The 21,548-nt window shown below is 37.4% G+C and overlaps 1 protein-coding gene across 5 annotated transcripts in view; it reads left to right on the forward strand.

The window, feature by feature from the left end:
• Positions 1-237: 237 nt before the first annotated feature.
• aplp2 (amyloid beta (A4) precursor-like protein 2) overlaps positions 238-21,548 on the forward strand; it is a 102,177-nt gene continuing 80,866 nt past the window's right edge. For 3 of the 5 annotated variants that reach the window (XM_056234299.1, XM_056234301.1, XM_056234302.1), the window contains exon 1: positions 239-496. In XM_056234299.1, the coding sequence (XP_056090274.1) occupies positions 425-496 (72 nt within the window). In that variant the 5' untranslated portion in view covers positions 239-424. Of the gene's footprint in view, positions 497-21,548 lie in introns of all 5 variants that reach the window. The other 2 variants (XM_056234303.1, XM_056234300.1) reach the window with 2 other exon arrangements.

Genomic DNA, 21,548 nt, shown 5'->3' on the forward strand with positions numbered 1-21,548 from the left:
TCCAAAATATAGGATTATACAATTTAACTTACAATCTTGATCTTGACATTCTTTTTATTTATATATTTCCACTTACATGTCTATCCATTTAGTAGTAGACTCACCGGAGGTACACACACCCATGTTTCCTTCATTAGATGACAGCATGATGACCTCATTTCCGGCAGGTCCCAGCATCTGACGGCCGGTGGCGCGCTTGATCGCGTTTTAGAGCTCGAGCTGAAGCGCGTGCAGTGACACTCGGAGACATTCCACACGCGCTGAGAGCGAGATCAACGGCACAGTGGGAAAAACACAGGAGAGTGACACACACAACAACCACTCGAGGACCGTTGGCTTAGCTGTTTTCCTTTTTAACAGCGTCTTATTGAAATCCACAGCGGGATAATTTCAACACAAATCTCAGCAGAGACTAACCGTGAAGATGGGTTCAGTCCCGGTATTATCTGTGCTCATTCTGGCCATCGCTGTTCCGAGTCTAGCCGGATACATTGAGGTTTGTGCGCACTAATATCTCACCCTCGTTTTCATGATTATTATTGTTTACACTGATATTTCTCTTCTGAAATGTGCCTTTTTATTTTGCTTTTTATATTCCTGATATGTTAGTAGTTTACAAATGACGTCCAATGCTCAGCCTATAAAGTCATTAGTCTAATAATAAGAGTCTGTAAATTGTCCGTATCCCTGGTTGTGTCTATTTTAGTCTAATTCGGTGGCGAAAGAGAAACTTATTCAAATGTAATATTAAATAATTGTCATTTTGTTCCTTAAAGAGCAAAAGCTGGACGAAGTAAAACGATTAATTATATTTCTTTAGACGAGCTGTGGAGATAAGGCTAAATGTCTTTATCTTTTCGTTTTAGTATTTATCTCCCATCTTTATTTGTGGAACTTAGTTGTATTGAAAAACTGAAACCTAAACAACATTGATTCTGTCATAATGTCAGTTTGAAGTCCTCCATAGCTAATATCTGAATGTGCATTTATGATTAAAGCCTTTCAAATATCCTTTTAACCTATAATGTTAGTGGTTGTTTTCATTTTTGAATAATTTTTTTATAAAAGTTTGGATGTGCTAACTGCAATATTGCATTGGAGAATATCACACTTTATCAGAAGAGGCCTTTTAAGAGTTTGTGTTTGCTTTGAGTCAAATATCAAAGAACCAAGCTGGACAATCTGCTTCAGGATGTCTTTTGATCAGACCTTTATATAACTAAAACGATTCACATCATTATACATATTCATCAGGAATAGCTTTCAGATGTTTGATCTAAACAGCATCTCTTACCACGAGAAGCTTTAGGTGATAAAAAACCACTTCCCATGTTAACGGACAAGTCTGTATCTGTCAGAGAACCCTGCATCATAGGCAAATTATGCAAATGAAATCACGTGGTATGTTAAAGGAAGCCAAGTTTATAAACTCTTAAACTGGAGAAGCTCTCACACCATTCCTGGATGGTCCATGTCTGGTTGCAGCTTGTCCCTTGTCCTTTTTGCACTTTTACATGTGTGCCAATAGTCCTTTCCAATAAGAGCTCAGCCTGCCGCCATAACAAATTATGAAACAATTATTTTCAAAGCCTGAAATAATGGCAATAATGCACTGAAATAAATAATGAAATCTCTTTGTGTACTAATTGATGCATTTAGAGAGAAAGGAGCTGCGTGTGGTTCACGTGGAGATGCAGTGATGTTTATGGATATGCAAAGATCAGCATTACTGCAGAAAATCAAAGAATCATTTTACCTTCTGATCAATATTATGACCCTATCGTATTTCTGTTATCACTGCTTTTTTCTTCGTTACACATTTGGCTCCTTGTATCCTTGATTGTGTTTATCTGATAGCTCCTCAAGCGTATGATTACCATGGTAAAATGTTATTTTTGGGAGAGGTGTGTGTTTCCAGAGTGTGTGCAGCATTATGATGCTGGTTGGCAGGAGTTTGATGCTGTGCTATGAGTCCCGTTGACCTCAGACCTGATTTATAACCCGACGGGGAAAGTTCTGCATAGCCCCAAGCTCTCACTTACTGCAGGAGAGCTGCATCCATTGAAACCTCCAGTTTCTCCCTCCCAGTGCCGGGGATGGGAATTATTCCTTTGCCTCTGCCAGGTGCCATTGTGTTCGTAGGAGACAAAGGGAATGTGTTAAAATCACACTGGGCTGTCTGTTTGAGTGTTAATGCTTTACTGTTTAACTCTAAAGCCGGTGCAAGCTTGGATTTGGCTTTTTTTGTTTCCTCAGCTGTGGATATGTCCCTTTTTTATTTTGTTACAGCCATACGTTATATAACCGTACCACTTCCTGTCTCAACAATAAGGATTCTTCCTGTTAGTTTCAGATTTTTACTCGCCTTGACGACAGTTTCACTGGCCCAATTGAAGGCCAATATAACATTTAGCTGTTTAATAGCTTATTTATGAATATTTATGAACATAATGTTTTATTTTTATTTTAACCAAACAAATTTACAACACTTCTCATTACTCTTCAAACGTTTGGGGTTGGTAGTATTTATTTATTTTTTTAAATGTTTTTTTTTTTTAAATCACCAAGGCTGCATTTATTTAGCATAAATTATATTACAATTTAAAATGTCTGATTTCTTCTATTTTAATGTTTTAAATGTAATTTATTCCTGTTAGGACAAAGCTGAATTTTCAGCATCATTACTCCAGTCCTCAGTGTCACATGATCTTTCAGAAATCATTCTAATATGCTGATTTGCTGCTCAATGTACGGACCCCAACTAATATAATGCAACTCTTGATAGAAAAAAACCCAATGTCAAACTGGGCGTCAGGGGTGAGGCTTTTTGTTAAAGTCTTTTTGAAAACAGTCTGTTTTTGCAACTGCATGGCGACATAAATGTATTTATACACAGAAATAACAATTGCAGGAAATGCTATCGCACTCTTTTTAATTTTTTTTTTAGACAAATTGAAATCAGAAAACAATGTACGTTGGTTATTTAATTGATTATTTTTTGGCTTTTGCATTGCGTCACCCTGTTTTTCAGCTACTTGAGCCATGAGCATTGCATTTTTAAAAAAGCATGTCTAGTTATAGATAAGCTGCTCGACCCATGAGATAAGCTTGAGACCCATGTATACGGTTGCACTCCTTCTTGCTTTTTTAAATGCAAGAATGAGCCCAGACTGAATTCACAACATAAAGGCAGCACTGGACTGAACCTTAATGGCGCTGGCCTCAAGCCATCCTTATTGTTGAGCCCTGTACGTTTTATCTGTGTTTTCCATGTATTTGATCAAATCCAGTTTTGCGAGCTGTCACAGTGGATTGTCTGTCTCAGTGTGCCAATTTTTGCTTTTATAGCTTGCACAATGCTTGAGGTGTTTTCCTTTCAGTTGTTGTTGTCACATGGACTTTTAATGGAAAGAACAAATTCAGGGAAAAAAAGTTTATTTGAAATGAGTTCATTTCTTGAACCATTAATTTAGAAGCAAGTTCCTCTACTAATTCAAATGAACAAACTTTCCAACCCAAGCCCAGCCTTGCTGATATAACATGTTGCCAACTAACACTTGCTGGAATTACACTGGCGCCAAATCGTATTTGTGTTGTGTGCAAAGCAAAGCCAAATCATATGTGTGTTGTGTGCAAAGCTTTTTCACATTTGACTGTTTTCACTGATTGTAATGCAAGCTTTGGCACATACCAACATGAATGGAGTGTTTATTTTGTATATTTGAAAATGCAACGTCATGTGTGCTCTAGTATCCTCCAGGCTGGCAAGGACATGATGATCATTCTTGTTATTCTCATTATCTGAAGCACATTAAAACACTAAACTAACTTGGCATATGGGAGTTGCACAAACCAGCTATTGTCACCCTGTGTGTTAGAGAGAAAGCTGGAAAAGAGCTTGTAAAAATTCTCTGTTGATGAGTGGGAGTCTGTGCACTCTTTCCCAATTCTCTGAGACGGTAAACAAAAAGTGTTGTCTCTTCTCCAGCTTGCTCAAGGGTCCACCTTGCTCTTGTTACGCAGTCGTGCAGCACTGCCTCCTGTGTTCAGTGTTGTGACATGGGCTTTTGCAGTGATGCATTGCATTGCAAGGAGTTGTTGAACAAAAGGCTTAAAAGTCGAAATGAAACCTGAGTGGACCACATTCCTAGTCTTTTTTCGCCCCGATTTATCAGTGCATGTTATAAAATTTTTGTAATTTTTCATCATTAATGTGGTTTATCTCTGGAATTATTATGCTTTTTGGCTGTCATCAACTCTATGCTTATGGACTGCCCATGTTTCACAATCAAGTCTTAAAGGGATAGTTAACCCAAAAATAAGTGGTCAGCATTTACTCACCTTCAAGTTGTTCCAACCCTGTATGAATTTCTTTCTTCTACTGAACACAAAAGAAGATATTTTAAATAATGTCAGTAATCAAACAGTTCATGTACCCCATTGACTTCCATAGTATATGAAAACACATATACATCGCTATGATCAGATGACTTAACAGAAAACTAGTTTTCTGTTAAATTGAGAAAAGCGTTCAGGACATATTTACATATTCATCTAAGTGCCGCTTTCAGCAGTGTTTGGGATGTTCGCTATGCAAAGATATTTCCAACTTCCTTTTACCCCTAAGTGAAGAACAAAAAACTTTTATGTTTTTTTCCCCATTGAATATGGGACTATGACTGAAATGCCATATTTTAGAGGTTAAATACTTTCGAGTGCGAGTCTTGTTGGTTCTGATCACATCTTCCACTCAGTTAGATCCGACATTACAAAGTCCAGGCATTGACTCCAAAGCAAGCATTTCTTTGGTTTTCGCACCTGTGTTTGGTTAACATGCAGTGGTTTTGTGTGTGTGCATGCGTGAATGTTTGCAGGGGGTGTGTGTGGTCTTTGCTGTGGTGATTCTGTCTGCTGCCTTTGATGGCACACAATACATTTGTATGCAGACTTCATTGTGTGGATGTGTTAGCAGGGCTTTTAATAGCATGGATTGTTCACCCCAGGACTGATGAATGGATGACTGTGAGGGGCTATTGTGAGCTCTGAAAGAGTGCAAGGCTCCTGACCAGCTCAAGGACCCGATTGGGACATAACTGCTTGTTTATCCGATGCGATGACAGCCTTGAGATCAGACGTTAATTGCCACATTGTTTACTTGTCTTCATGATGGTGTGATGCTCAATGGTAGCATACAGAGTAACTAGATTTGTTTTCTCTGTGCTGTTTATAACCTTATTTGGCTAACAGGAACTAATGTTAATTTTCTGATAAGTGCAAGTACTCTGCCAGTAACATCTGGTATCTTTTTGATTGATTTGCTACTTTACTATATATATATTTTTAAATTGTATATTATTTCTTTTATTGCACCTTTTATTTATTTAATTTTTACATCAGTGCTGAAGTGATTCGCACGGGGTCGATAGTCAGGGGATAGCCAGGGGAGAATGAATAAAAAAAGGAATAAAAATGAGATGGTAGGCTGGGTGTACTGTCTGTTCAATGGATTGTAAAACAGTCACCTAGGTTGTGACGGACGTTTTCTTTAGTAGACCGTTTTTCCACACATCACTCACTGTGCTAAGTGATCCCATCAAAACATTTTTTGGTGTGAATTTATGCATGCATGGCAGGTGTGGCAGAGCTCTATTGTTGTATTGCAGGCATTGATGATGGTTTTGTCAGCCATTTCCTGTTTCATAAAGCCTGAGCTATGTTAGCGCCACCCTGATGCTCATTCTCTGAGCTGAGAGCTTTAGTGCTTAGAGACATTTTCAATTATTTTACCAGCCGCTCTCAGTCTCACCACAAATCCTCTTAGCTGTAAGACACACTGAGTGCTGGACAGAAGAGAAGAGAACATGCTACTGCTGCGGATGCTCCACCCGTCCATTACTGATATGATGCATACGTACGCAAACACAATTTGATAGCCACACCTTTGAGTTGGCTCATATCTAGCACCTTAGAAGCCTAGATACGAATTCAAAAAGGCACAGAAAATGAAAAACGCATTCTCTGGAGCACCTAAAGGGAAGGGACATGGTTGAACTTGCTGCTTGGGTGGTTACATTACAGTAAAATCAGATTTCACTTCTCATTTTAAGATAGTAAGGAGAGATGACTTACAGGGCAATGGCGGAGGCTTTGTTGCTCAACAGATCATGACCGTCATTGACAAATATCTTATCTTGTTAAAATGTGTGGTCAGTACCGCCGCACCCTTCCAGATTATGCGTGATCGCGAATTCAAAAGCGAAAGTAAGTGGGAAGAGCGCGGATTCAAAAGCAATTTCATAACCCCGCATATTGATGGCGGCTCCCTGATACCCACAAATTATATACCTAAACCCAAATGGATGATTGTAAGAGAACGCAAAAGCATTGAAAAATATTTTTATCAAATTTTTTCCCCATCACCATGTCCCTTAAGGGGCTCCGTAGAATGCCTAATTTCCTTTCGGAACATAGTAAGGTTAAAATGAACAAATAATTTGCACACAAACAAACCTATAAATTCCACATAAGGCAGTTTTTATAATTTTTTTATTTTTTTTTATTTTATTTGTTTATTTAACAGGGACAATACACTAAGCATTGTTACACATAGACAACCGATGCTGTGTACATAGGGCATATAGCATAAAGCTAGTTTGCGTCCGCGTCCCTGGTTAGGCTTTTACATAAAATCAAAACATCCAAAAAACAAAACAAAAAAACAAACAAACGATCATCACAAGAAACAAAACAAATACAAATACACACATGTGTGCACATAATAACTTTATAACTTTATAATAACTTTTTAATGACAGAATTATGTTTCTATTAGTTTTTTGAAACAAACATTTAAACAGTGTTCGAGCAACTAAAAACAGCATAGACCAAAAGATTGATTGTGGTGATTTTAAGAATCGATATCGCTTCATCAAAATGAGACTCCATTAAAATTGAGAAATCAATATTGTCAGTCAACCCAGCCTTAACTATCTGAAACTATTTTTAATAACTTTTTGAGTTTATCGGTCCTTTGGTGTGACATAAGTTTTTAAAAAGTACAAATGTTCCATCTGGTATTTCAATTAATATGAGATCATTAAAATTGCAAGAAACGTCAATTAAAGTCATTTTGAGTGGAGTTTAACATGTCAGACTACAGGACACACTGTAGGAGATTTCAAGCTAAACTCTCCCCTCAACTGCAAGCTTCCTGTTGGGTTCCTGATTAGTAATGTTTTCAAGAATCCCCAAGAGGCTGCTTATTTAGACATGGATTTTATGAATCGCTCCATAGGACTTAATAATTAGTGACAAAATAAATAAATATTTAGTGTAATGTGTAAATTCATATTAGTCATTTTTGAGCTTTGTGTTTCTGTTGTATTTCTTATACATAATTTTTATTTGTATAGACTTGTAGACTTTACTTGTATAGATGTTTCTGTCTTTCACAGTTCTTGAAATTGATTAAAATAAATAAATAAAATAATTTGTATAGATAATTTTGTCTATGGATCAAATTTGGTCTTTGCTGTCCAGGCAATTTCTAAAAAAATATAAGGGAAAAAATTTGTTTTTTTTTAACTGAACTGTCTGGAACTGATTCCAATTCCACTTTACTATTCCATTGACAGTAAGTCAGTATTTACATGGTTTTAAATGGAGTTTTTATGACTTAAGTAGTTTCCCCATGCTATCATTCATTCACAAATTGGAATACGCTGGTTGCATATTGTGTGTCAGTACAGAGTTGAGCTACACTACATTTCAAAAGTTTGGTGTCAGTAAGATATATATATATAAAAAATAAAAAATAAATTATTCTTATTATCAACTTGACAACAGTTGTGCTGCTCGATAGTTTGCTGGAAACCAACCGTGAATGATTTTTTTTATGGAAATAGAAAGTTCAAAAAAATCTTTTAACATTATGCATGTATTTACTGTCACTTCTAATCAAATTAATGCATCCTTGCTGAATAAAAGCTATTCATTTCTTAAAAAAATAAATAAAAATTCCAACCCCATACTTCTGAACGGTGTACTTTCTTCCTCCGATTTGAATGTAAGAACCATTGACAGAACCACAGGTCTTGATAATCTTTTTTTTAAATGGAACTGGTTATCAATTATCGACTTCCAAATCCAAAATTACGTGTCAGATGCTATTTTTAAATTGTCCACATTTATAAAAAAGAAATAAACAATTCTATACCCTATTATTTCAAAATGTCCATCTTTTTTTGGTACACCCGCTGTTAGTTTCTTGCTTTCTTTGTGTCTGAGTTTGAGTGCGTCTCTTTTACGTGTCTGTCTGCCACTGGCTCCCTCTCTTTCTGCAAATGTCTCTATCTCCTCCTGTGTGTCATGTCTGAGCGTGTCTGCTTCTTCAGGTCCCTCTTCAGGACCGGCTGCATTAGAGGAAGTTAAATATAGCGAGTTCGTCAGGCAAACCCCGCTCGCACGATCTCAGAATCTCTGTCTCCTGGGCGGCGCGTTCGCTCTAATTATCCAGCTCGTATTCGTCCGTCTTCTCTTTGTATGAGAGAGTGAGAGGCACCGTTACCTCCCACGGCTCGACTCGGCTCAGCTCATCACAAATTTAGACTCTCCACCATCAAAGACTCGCAGAAGCGGGCACGTTTGCCCCTTTAGCACAAATGCCAAGCAATCCGTTCCACCTTTAACTGCTCCCCATAGAGATTTGTTGGCTGCTCTGACATTTGGAGGACATCATAGATTTTGTGGGTCTGTCTGAATATGTGCAAGTGCCTGTGTTTATAAGCTCATTGCCTGCATCAGTAGTTGCATTCGGATGGGTTGTGACTCATCTCCTTTGCATGTGTTCACATATGAATAAAACATTTGCTGTCTTATTCAGGAGCATGTTGTTCTCTCTTACACACACAAACAGATTTCTTCTTCCATTTCACCAAGTATGCTTATGGCCCATATCTGTGGCCATCTGTGTTTCTCTTGATGCTTGGATATGCTTGTTAAGATGGTTGAGGAAGATCTGTATGTGTGTGAATGTTAGCATGCATGTTTGAAACTACTTGCTTTCTAAAAAAGTTATACTCACTAATATGCAGTATGCAACCAGAGCACGCTGTGTGGAGTTATTCGATTCAACTGCCAAATGTTGTTTTGATCTTTTTTAGCAATTTGATCCTTTTTAACAAGTTGGTGCACTACTACTGTTTAGCATTTTATAATGCATATTTTGTTGGATACTATTTTTTTTTTTTACTATACTATAATTATTTTTAAAGTTGGCATGATGACAATTCACCCTATTTTCTATTCATTTGTGCATATAGTTCTATTTTTTGTACTTTTTTGAGCTAATTAATTCATTCTTAATCTAAATGTCATAACTCCAGTGAAATGACAGACTTCTGGTGACGTATGCAGGACTCCAATCATCTAGTCTGCTTAAACCCCATCTCTTTCTTACATTCTACTGCATTTTCACGATGGGATCTGCCTCCATTCAACCAACAACCGATGGATAGAACCTTCCCTAAATTTTGTTTTTTTTATAATCGCTTTCACTTGGATGTCCGTCACAATACAGAAGTTCTGCCGCTTCTTCCATTTCATTGGGACTTTATCATTTGAATAAGACCGCCACACCCCTTCTCCAAAACCCCACCCTCCTAAGATGCGAGCCAGTCAAACATGAATGTGCAAAATGACCAAGCGGCACTTTGCTAGCGCACTAGCTGCACTCTGACTTTTTTCCCTTCTCCAGCCTAGAGCTGTCACGGAGACTCGTGTGATTTCTCACGACACCTGTTTCAGTGATATCTCAGGTTGTAGGGCCCATATGTGTTGCATTCTCAAAATAAATTCTCTTACATTTTCGCCTTTATGCGGGATGGTAGTATTCAGTTTGAACATCTTAATGTTTTTTGTGTGTAGGTTGCTCACTCTTTTTCCCAGGTTCCGTAAATGTATGGACTTTTTTTTAATGTATTGCATTTCCCTCCTGTACTATCTTGCTTTGCTGTCTGTTTTAAGAGGATTTTGAAGTGTGTCACTTGCCTCATTCTTCTCTTGTCTATCAAACTGCTTGTTCTTGCTCTTGTAGGAGTGGCAGCAAATGAATCGGGGAATAAAACAAAACACAAAATTCCTGTGTGCATGGTGCTGCTTTAATTTACATGATCAAATGCGCTTGTAAATTTTGTGTGGGAGTTGACTAGAGGCTTGCTAACCTCATTTGAATTCAGCTCAGGCTTTGACTCCTAGCCCCTCCTTTGTTGTGTTTTCTTTATTTGAATTCTAGGAGCAGGTCTCTTTGAGAAGGGCATTTAGACAGGGTTGTCTCAGTCATTCGGGTCCGTGATAGCAGGTCAACCATTGTGCTTGCTTACTGAATAGCAGTCTGTGGTTTGTTTGTGTATCTTACCTTATTTCGTGAGTACTTTTACCTGGCTGTGGAATGACCAATCATTAGGAAGATCATTTAAAAAAAAAGATAAATCCTGGTTTTCCCTGGTTTGCATCCCTCTCTTTTTCTGGCCAAGTAAATGGTATCATCTTTGCTACATTTTCCAGTTTGGCTGTGTTGGCATGTTTGGGCTGGTTAGTAGGGTGTCTAAAGACTCTGGAGTTTTATTACCTAACTATTAGACAATACAATATCCAGTGCCAGGAACAACAAAGCTATACTGACTGACAGAATCTAGAAGAAGCCTCTAATGCTCAAGAAAAAGGATCAATGTTTAAAACAGTTGTGCTGCTTAATCATTTTGTTGAAACTGAGATTTCTAGGATTCTTTGACAAATTGAATATCTTTGGTAATGTTATAAATGTCTTTTATTCTCACTTTTGATCAATGTAATGCATCCTTGCTGAATAAAATCCTTAATTTCTTTAAAAAATGCCCCCAAACTTTGTTTGATAGTGATTCACTCACATGACTTGAGAGACAAATTAATTAACATGATTGTTTTAGTTAAATTCTTGGATGTGTCCATCATAGTTTGTCTTCTAACCAAGTATAACTTTTAACTTTAATCCACCTAAAGTGAGCAGAGCATGATTTTTATGCACTTTTTGAAGATTCTGTTCTAGTGTTGGTCTTTCCATCCTGGATTTTTTAAGCAGTATCCCAAAATTTGATGTGTGTTCCAATGTGGATGGAAACATAGCTATTGACATACATAATGTTAACTATTCTGCCATAGTGGCAAGCAGCTCAGCATTGCGTATTTACACTCTTTGCGTGATTTGTTTCTGGTCTTAAGGGATCTGATCTGATCTGATCGAATTGGTCTTATGAGGCAGAGCAGGGGAAGAGGATGAAAATGTCAGATCAGGAGAGGTGAGCAGAGAGGTCCACGTGCTGTAACTGTATACACCCCAGAGACCCGGATCTGCACTGCTGAACCACCAAAAGAGCTGCCAACACTGATGCAGCACTTTTAGGGGAAAAAAATACAGGTTGAGGGAGAGAATGCGATTGGCCGTACAGTGAAAATCAAAGCATCTTAAATTCTGACCTCAAGAAACTTGGAGACTCTGAATAGTTCAGAGGTCAGCTTCTTCAAATAAGCCAAATATCGGCAGCTTGTGGGTCTGGTTTAAGGAAATGGCGACTTGTCATTATTGGTGGCAGTGACCGTGGAAAAGTGTCCAATCTGAAATCTCCCGCGGGCAGGGTTATTCTACTCTTTCCTGTATGATGAAGGAGAGGAGAGGAGAGCAGGATGAGGAGGAGCCTTTGAGAAAGGCCTGCAGCAAGATGCCTGTCATGGAGAGATATATGATGTTCTCACAAGTGGGATGGAATGTGGGAAGGTTGGAGGTGGAAGAAAGGACGAGAAAACGGGCTGATGCAATGCACCTTGGAGAAAACGCAGTGGATCTCTGGGGGACTAGTATAGCTCATAGCTGGCACGGCCCTTATTGTCTAGTACTCCCTGTTCTGCAAATAGAACTAGAACACTAATAAGAGTAGAGTGACCAAGATCCTACTTTCCTGCCTGCATCTAAATGACTCATATTATTGTGGAACTTGCTAACTGTGGTACTGCATCTATTACAATTGCTCACACTTGGGATTTTAAAGACCCCATGTGTTGAAAATCAAGTTTTTAATGTTTCTATGTCTATGTGGCATTTTTAATATGCTTTAAGACAAACCATGTGCAAATTCATAAGTCAACACCATTGCTGACTGAGTATTTTCTCCTTAAAACTGCAGTGGAAAAAAGAGTCTCAAAAACGCTGGTGTTTCTTGCATCACAAAACTACCTTGTAGCCAATCACGTCAACAAGCCGGCGGGCTTTAGCATATCAATATCTGCGAAGTAGGGGAGTCTCGTGAAGCCAGGTTATCCTGATATATTTTTCTGTTATGAAAAATTGGGTACATTTAGCAATAAAACAGGTAAATTGTTTAAAAAATATATGATGATTGATGATATCCCAATGTTATGATAAACAAAATGCCTTTCTCCACTGACGTTCCAAGTTGTTTCTGAGGATGCTGATTTTCAGAAGACAGCTGTGTGACTCTAAGATGGCGAACAGGAACATGGTTTGTGTAACATTAGCAACACAGCTGTTTGATAGCATAGTCAAGCCAAAGGCTAATCATATTAATTACCTTTATGTGTCCGAAGTTGTAGAGAGCGATACATAAAACACATTACCATACTGATAAATCGACATTGTAGACGAGTCTGTATGTGTGAGTGAGAGGTGGGGCTTATTTGCATATTCATGGTTCCGTGTATACTAAAAGCAAGGGTGTAGAGTTACATTCAAGCAATTTTAAGGCATGAATATAATATATATATATATATATATATATATATATATATATATATTTTTTTTTTTCACAGGAATGAAATGTCATTTTGGTGATCAAATGAGTTTTAAGAGATACAATTATTGACTACAGTGGGACAATCTGACTTATGATTTTCACCTGGTGGATGATGAAGTTTGTAGACTGGTAGTTAGGGTTAGAATAAGTTGACATGTAGTTGCTAAGTTACTTATAGTCAGTAGAATGTCTGTTGGAGGATCATCACAATAAAGAGTTATCAAATATTAAGCAGACAGTACTAGTACTTTCTTGAGTTAGTTGACATGTAAGTGCAGTGCAACATTACTTAGTCAACAGAATGTTCACAAGGGACCATCAAGATAAAGTGTTACCATTAAAATAATATAAGAAAAACTAGTTTGCAAGTTAAACACCTTAGGAACCACTCAGAACACCCTAGCAACCACATAGATATTTAACAACTCTTGGAATACCTTAGAAATCACAAAGCAATGCACAGCAAACGCCTAAAGCCCAAAGTATGCTTGGGATTTTGCATGTACGCTATAGTATGCATAGTATGCACAAAGATTTTTCTAACTGTGCATCATGCTCAGTTCGCACATGCACCTTGAATATTTTGTTCTAATTACTCTGTCCACAAAGTGGCAACTTTACCCCGGCTCGTTGTTTCACAGTCGAAAAAGTAATCGGAGGAGACGGAACAAACACTACTTGAGAGAACAGAAGCCTATTGATGAGCAATTGTGATGCACGCAACCTAGTTTAAACGAGTACTAAGACAATTTTGTCACTCATAACTTCTGGAGAGAAATGTCACGGACACTGGACTAGGATAAAACTGTGTGTGCATGACATGTTTTGAGTACCTGTGCGCGCGCATGCCTTGAACTCGAGTATACTTTGAAAGGTTGTGTGTTTGGCTGTATGCATACGTTCACGTGAAAACTGAAGTATACTTGGGGTTTAGGACAACCACACAAATTTACTCCAGAAAATGTACAAATATAGTGACCTTGTTAAATCAAGCCATCTAAGTCCATGTAAATTATCAACTATCACCAAGTAAATAAAGCATTAACTGTCACTTCAAGCGTTTTTAATAGCACACATGCCACGGTGTCTATTCAATTTGTGCATTCTCATCTGGATTGCAATTGTATCATGATTTCTTATCCGGGATACGTCACAAAATGCTCCCTCTCCATATGTGGTTTTGTTAGATTCCACGCCGCGGTTGCAACATGAACTAGCGATTTGAATCAGACTCTCTCCATCAGTGAATCATTTAGAGTCATTTCTGAGTTGACAACGGAACTGTGAATCAGCAAATATGATGCTTCAAACAAAATGCGAATGTTTGAGTGTATTGCACACTGAAATATGGCGAAAGATCCCCGTATGCATGGTATAAACTCAGCAGGTTCTTCTTAAAGATACGGGCTTTTTTTTCTTTTTTTTACCGCAGGCCTTCAGATCTTAACAGATTGTGGTTTATCACAGTCCTCATTGAGAGGCTTTTCATTATTAGTTGCTAATTATAATAAATTCCACTCTGCCAGCTGACTTCACCGTCTTCCTGCTGCCCCCCAAAACGACTTCATCTTCATCACATTCCTAATGTTTCAAAGAGCTGTTAAACACTGGCTTGAAGGCTCCTCTGCTGCTGAAATGGAGTGGTTCCCATCGTGCTCCATTTGAGCAGGAACAGGGTGTTTTGTTGTGGGGGCAGCAAGACGTTTTGGAACATTGTTTTTCTGGTTTACTGAGTTGATTTCCAGTGGCTTTGAGATTTTTTTTGAGAGAGAGAGAGAGAGAGAGCTTTGTTTCAGGAAATCTCATGTACAGTTTCGCAGAGACAGACTGGGCAGTAAGAGACGAGGCCTGCGGCTGCGATTGAGTCACAAAACGTGGCCGCATGGATCCACAAACACACATGACTCCGCTTCTCACCGTGCCTATTGGTGCGCATGGGTGAATCTCATGAAAACATGGTCCGTTCATATTTCACTTCAAAATCTAGAGGGAAAAAAGTTTTAATGGTTCTCAAAGGTTTAAATTTCCATATATAAATATCTTTCATATATTTCATTTATATATCCGATATTATAAATATTCCATAAAGCAAAATAATATTTTTATTTATTTATTTTTGGTGTCCGTTGGTTATTATATTATATTATATTATATTAGTGCTGCACGATTAATCGTATCGTATCGCGATGTCAAACCTATGCGATTATATAACGCAAAATGCCGCGATTTTATATGAAATAAACAAATTAGGGCTATTAACGCAGCATCTCTTCTTTTTTGTCATCCTTTGACTAGTGTTACATGATCCCGCTCTTCGTGCACATGCCTTAAGTTAAAACCATTTTGCACGACAAGAAGTCAAAAGAGAGCGCGCTGCCTGTGAATGTCCTGAATGTGACTCACAGAAAAACGCGCGCCAGTCACTGATATAGAATGACATTATATAGATCAGTGGCGCCAGTGCGCAAGCACAGACCGGGTGCCAGAATACAGTTCTCTTTCGAGCTTAAACGAACAATAACACACACAATTATGCCAAAATGTCGTTTTGTCGATTATCTTCATAACATAAGAGCAGTCTTATGATGGACGAAAAGAGTTGTGCTTGTGAGAGAATGAGGCGCGTGTGAGATACGCGTCTCGGCAACGGCTGCTCTTAAAGGGCCAGCAGCGAATAAAGCGTTCCGTCAGTAAAGTTAATCAAAGAACAAAGGGAACAGAAAATTACTCACTGCTCTTGACTAAAGAAGTTTTGTAGCTTTAATAAGGATTAGTCTATATATAATTTATAATTCATGCAGCGCAGACTGTTTGATAACTTTATTCAATTTCTGTATATAAATCTGTATATAAATCCTCAATCCTACCTGTTAAGACAGGAAGGGCACAGGTAATTATGGCATTTATTATGGGTTTATGTGAGGATTGTTTGAAGTTCACTTAATTTAAAAGCTGTTTTTTTTTAAGCCTAATAAATATTTTAAAAGTTGATAGCTTTCAATTGTATTGATGGAATCACTGTAATGTTGGATGGCTATAATTAACGTTTAAAATGTGGGGGGTGTCGTCATTTTTATCCAGACATCAATGGTTTATTTATCATTATAGGTGTTATCAATCATTTAGTTGTTGTTGCTAGTTTGAGTTGAGAAATACACATTAATACACATAATGATCACTAATCTGTGTGCATTTTACTTTAGAACCAAGCAAGTTGACTCATGAAACCATTTGTTTATTATATCGCAATCGCATATCGCAATCGCAATATTGACCTCATTAATCGCAATATGACATTTTCCTCAAATCGTGCAGCCCTATATTATATTATATTATATTATATTAATCAACTTGCTGGTATTAGCCAGACTTTTCATAACAGCCCATGTAAGCTTCATGTTGTGAAAGTAGCTGTATCAACCCCCTTTCTTTATGCATGCGTGCATGCCCGAAAAGGTCTCTGACTCTCACATGGGTTTTATGTACTTCTACACCACCCACGTCCACTTAAATCCATCTTTTCCTCAACCCTGCTGAAGAGACAAATACCCATGTCCAAATTACGTACATCATAATTGTTCCTTCTGCAAGTTGAAGATGGCCGCCCTCCATTCCCGCCAGTACCTCAGGGAAAACTGTGTGTGTGTGGCACAGAGGGATCTGCTTTTTTCCCACTGCTTGTTGTATGTTCAGCAATAGGGGGTGGATCAAGGGACTCAATGATCCATTTAACCTCGACCTTGGAGGTTGTGAGGATGGCAGAGCTGCAGACGAAGGAGAAGAGATTAATTCCGTTATTTCTTTCATTGCATTAATTTATCTTCCTTGACCTTCCTCCATTATTTCTCTGCTGTATCAGTATTTCTTGTTTAGTCTGGCCATTCACTTAAAAAAAAAAAATTCTGATGGCACCATGGTACGGTGTTTGTATCATATGGTAATTCCATGGTAGTGAATGATTTCTGTGGTGGGTGAAATACTTTCCCTATTAATTATTCATCCAGATAAGCCAGCTTGAAAGTATAAAGAAAACATGTAGTCCTATTTTTGCCCTATTTATAGTAGTATTCTTGCAGGTCCCTTTGAAAGAATGTACAGTGTTGGTATCAAATGGTAATTATTTATGTGATACTTTAATGTATAACATGGTACAACCTGATTTCCAAATCCATTTGAAATAGTATTTACATGATGGTACTCTAGTGCATAAAAAAAAAAAAAAAAAAACATTTTCCATGTCTAAAACCCCCCCAAAACAAAATATATATTACCAAGTTACAAGTCCAGTAATACTCATTGTATCAAAAAAACAAACAAACATGTCATTACTACTAGTGATGCACCGAAATGATTTATTTTACAGAAACACCGGATATAGTTTAATAATCAACACTCAAATAAGCTTGTTGTTTATAAGTGTTTATAAGCTGTTTTATTGACGTTTTTCCATGGTTGAACGTGATTGCGTGATTACATGAGACATGATTTCAGTGAGTTGTACAGTTTCTTTCAACATACGTTCTGATGTTTATTCATGTTTATTTGTGCTGTAACTAATAGTAAAGTGGAAGAGATGATCAGTTAACGTGCAGCCACTTTGCTGGAACTGAGCGAACTGTCATGCCACATTAAAGAGCGGCAAAAGAACAATTATTAAATAATAACATTTATGAATTATGTTATAAAATTGACAGAATTAAAAAAAAAATACTTTGTTTAATATAAAAAGTAACAAAGCACAATGCTCATTTTGATTTATTGGATGGTAGTAGGTACACTACAAATAACGTTTAGCGAAGTTTTGTTCATGCTTTAGAAAACAGCATAGACTAAAAGATTGATTCTTGGGATTTTAAAATTCAAAATCAGTTTGTTAAAATGAATAAATCGACAGTGTCAACCCAGCCCTAGCTTCCACACAGCTGACATGATTACCTGTTGTAGCTGCCTTCTTCACAGGCTATTGGAATTATGGTAAATATGAGTATACTAGTTAGAAATTGGATATTAATGCCCTCTCAAGTCATATTTACTACTGGGAAACAGTATCCGAGATAATTAGATAATATCTGAGATCATTATCTGAGACAATTTTGATACCTGAGGTTCTGAGTTGGGCAGGTCATAAACTTTAAACATGGCTGAGAGGAGAACGATTGCTGCGGTGACTGGTTTTTAAAAAATAAGAATAACCATTTGAAGCATGTTTTATACACAGCAAAAATAGCATGCATTGACTGAAATTTCAGAATTGTTAGCAAGCTGACCATCTAGATAGCATTGTATATGCTTATATGGCTGTCAACGAATTGGGACACTAGGCTACATTTTATTCAAAATTAAATGTCTTCAATTTGGATTTAATAAGATTTCCCCAAGATATAGGCAAGAATAAGCCTGGTGTCCTCCATGATTCATTTTATTTCCTATAACAAATCATTTGAACGCGACAAGCTCATAATCACGAGTTCAATGGAAAGTTTTTGATAGCACGTGAAGACTGCATTATCCACGTTGTTTGAGTGAAATAGACGTTGACAGTGTCAAAACGCACAATAAGAGAAGAGAGATTTTAAATGTTTTGCTCAATGATTTTTGGCCTCTACTAAAACCATATTTTTTGTTGACGAAATTTGCATCTATAATTACTACGGTACCATCAGTATTATCACAGTACCATGTTTGGAAGCCCATTGGATTAAATAAAAAAGCCATTGTATATGACATTGCCATGGTACCATGTTTTGAAAATGTTTGTATTACCATGGTGCTTTTTGGCACTGTTTAGCTCCAGTCCTGTTCTCTTTCTCTCGCTGTGTAAGGTGTTTTTGTGTGATATGGGAAAAGCTAGTGTTCTCTGATAAAACTGCTTCTATTTCACACAGACACACACACACTTACTCTCAGCTGGCATTGTCTTGCCCTTCTGTGGCTTTCAGAAATAGCAAAGATGTGAGATTTTAAGAGGTTTTTCTCCTTGCTGTTCTCTCTGTTGGTCTGTCCCGAAACAGATGGAGTGTCTGTATAGCCGTTCTGCTCAACTGCAGCCCTCAGCCGCCCTACAGAAACACAAACTTTATTTGAACACATCTCAAGCTTCCACCCAGAGTTTATGACAGGCTATCTATCTTTGTTCTACTTCCGTGGTCTTTATTTCTTTTTCTTTTTCACTGTCCTCTGTGTGCTTAACAATTAGAGGTGCACTAAGGGTTAGTTTGGAATAGCATACTACTGTTCTACTCATACTATTTCTGCAGTGTCTGTACTGTACACACAGTATGAAATATTTTTCCCTGACATATATTACCATTTGCCAAAATGTGTGGTATACAGTGGAGCTCACTGCATGAAATACTATATCCCATAATTGGCCATCTCCTCCTTGAAATATTATATGATCGCACAACCAGAGAACTGAAAACATATGTACACTACACAAAAATTGAATTAAAAATGCAAAACAACTATATTTCTAAACTGGATGTCATTCATTAAATAAAACATGAAACATGAGTTAATTTGGCAACATGAAGCATACTGCTGTTTGAAACATTTATTAAAAAAATACTATAAAGTAGGTCGACATTAGGGTTGGGCGATGTCTACCAAAATGGCATATCAGATACACATAGTGTAAGTATCTATAAAGTTTACTCTATTCTTCTCCCAGTTAACCGGCCACTTACTTTCGTGTATTTTGGGAGAAACTGATAAATTCGCTATGGATGTAGAATCAAACAAAAGCGATTGTGGTTAATAATGCCAATGTACAAATATAGCTGCGAGCAGCGATTACGGGCCCAAGCCGGTGGCACCGCAACCCCGGTGCCTTTAGTTACCTAAAGGCACCGGGGTGGCGGTACCACCGGCTTTGGCCCTTCATCGCTGCTCGCAGCTATATTTATATATATATATATATATATATATATATATATATATATATAAAGCCGGTGGCACCGCCACCCTGGTGCCTTTAGGGTTATTGTGCACGACGTGCAAAAACGTAACCCTGCTTTGACTGTCGAAAAGAAGTGTGCTGTAGAGCTTGTATCAGTGTGGGCTCTGCAAAAGTGTGCATTGAGGGCACATATCAACCACAAAGTATGCGAGAGCAACCTTCTGAAAGGTCAGGTCTACATCCAGGTCTACATCTGCCGTGTGTTTACATCATAGTAGTGAAGTTTGAAGCAATCAGGTGATTTCAAAGCTTTTTGAAAGTGACAGACTTCCTGCTGCCAGTTGGTGGCGCTATAACCGGGGTGGCGGTGCCGCCGGCTTTGGCCCTTTCATCGCTGCTCGCAGCTATATTTATATATATACACACACAAACACACACACACACACACACACACACATATATATATATATATATATATATATACATAAATATATATATATTGTTTTTTTAAGAGACAAGACAGAATATTACTTGCCTGATCTGATTAGAAAAATAGTGTTTGTGTGTGTGTGTGTGTGTGTGTGTGTGTGTGTGTGTGTGTGTGTGTGTGTGTGTGTGTGTGTGTGTGTGTGTGTGTGTGTGTGTGTGTGTGTGTGTGTGTGTGTGTGTGTGTGTGTGTGTGTGTGTGTGTGTGTGTGTGTGTGGCGTAATTGAACAATGTAGACATAAAAACATACTCCGTCCTTTTGTTCATACAGGACATTATTCAAACTGCAAAGTGTTTACTTATATTTGTGTACACTTGCAATAAAACACAACATTGTGCTTTTGTCAAGCTATAAACTCTTGTCAAACTGTAAACTACAACTGTCACCCAACCAAAATCTCTTACACACACACACACACACACAGTTTAAAAGCAAAAAATATCAAACAATCCTATTTAAAAACAGTCTGTGGGAGCCATCTTTTGGACATTCATCATATCGCATTGGTTTTCATTTCTTGTCATCAAACAGAGCCCTAATCTGTTTATTTTTTCAGTTACACATTCTACATTGATTAAAAAAGAAAAATCAAATGTGTTTTTATTTTATACAGAAATAAATAATCTATCATTCAGATGAGAATAAAGTTAGTGTTAGTTCAAATTTTAAGGAAAACAAATATATGATCTGAAATATAGCACATTCATTTAAAATTCATTCAGGTTCAATTACCAAACATACAATCTTAATGTAATTTAAAGCAAACAATACATTTAAAATATATGGGTTGTATGACTATTTTTTAATATAAAAAGATATATATCCAAAAAGACAAGGCCTAAAGTTTAACAAGGGTTAAACTCTTATCACTGTAACAGACACAATCACACACACAATCACACACACACACACACAAGTCAAATCACTTACATTTTACATGCAATATTGACTTTTTTTCTGTTTCAGCAGCGAAAATAGTTAAACAAAGATCACAGCAGAACCATCGCGCATCTCACAGCAACGCGTTCTCATTACTGAATGATTCAGCATTTTGAACGAATCGGTTGACTCAAAGATTCAATGACCAATCAATCCATAAACATCTATCTCATTCATGAATGACTCAGTCGTTCAAACGAATGAATCAATGACTCGCTCATTAAGACGGTCGCCTGGCGACACCTAATGACGGTTTAGTGTTATGTTTAAAAGTATCATTCTTTCCAACGATTGTTAATTAACTCATATTTGAAACATAAGCTATATTTATATATATACATACATATACACACACATACACAAAAATAAAATAAAAACACA

The sequence above is a fragment of the Rhinichthys klamathensis genome, unplaced genomic scaffold, assembly GCF_029890125.1.
Source record: "Rhinichthys klamathensis goyatoka isolate OS25496 unplaced genomic scaffold, OSU_Roscu_1.1 h1tg000391l_1, whole genome shotgun sequence".
Lineage (NCBI taxonomy): Eukaryota > Metazoa > Chordata > Actinopteri > Cypriniformes > Leuciscidae > Rhinichthys > Rhinichthys klamathensis.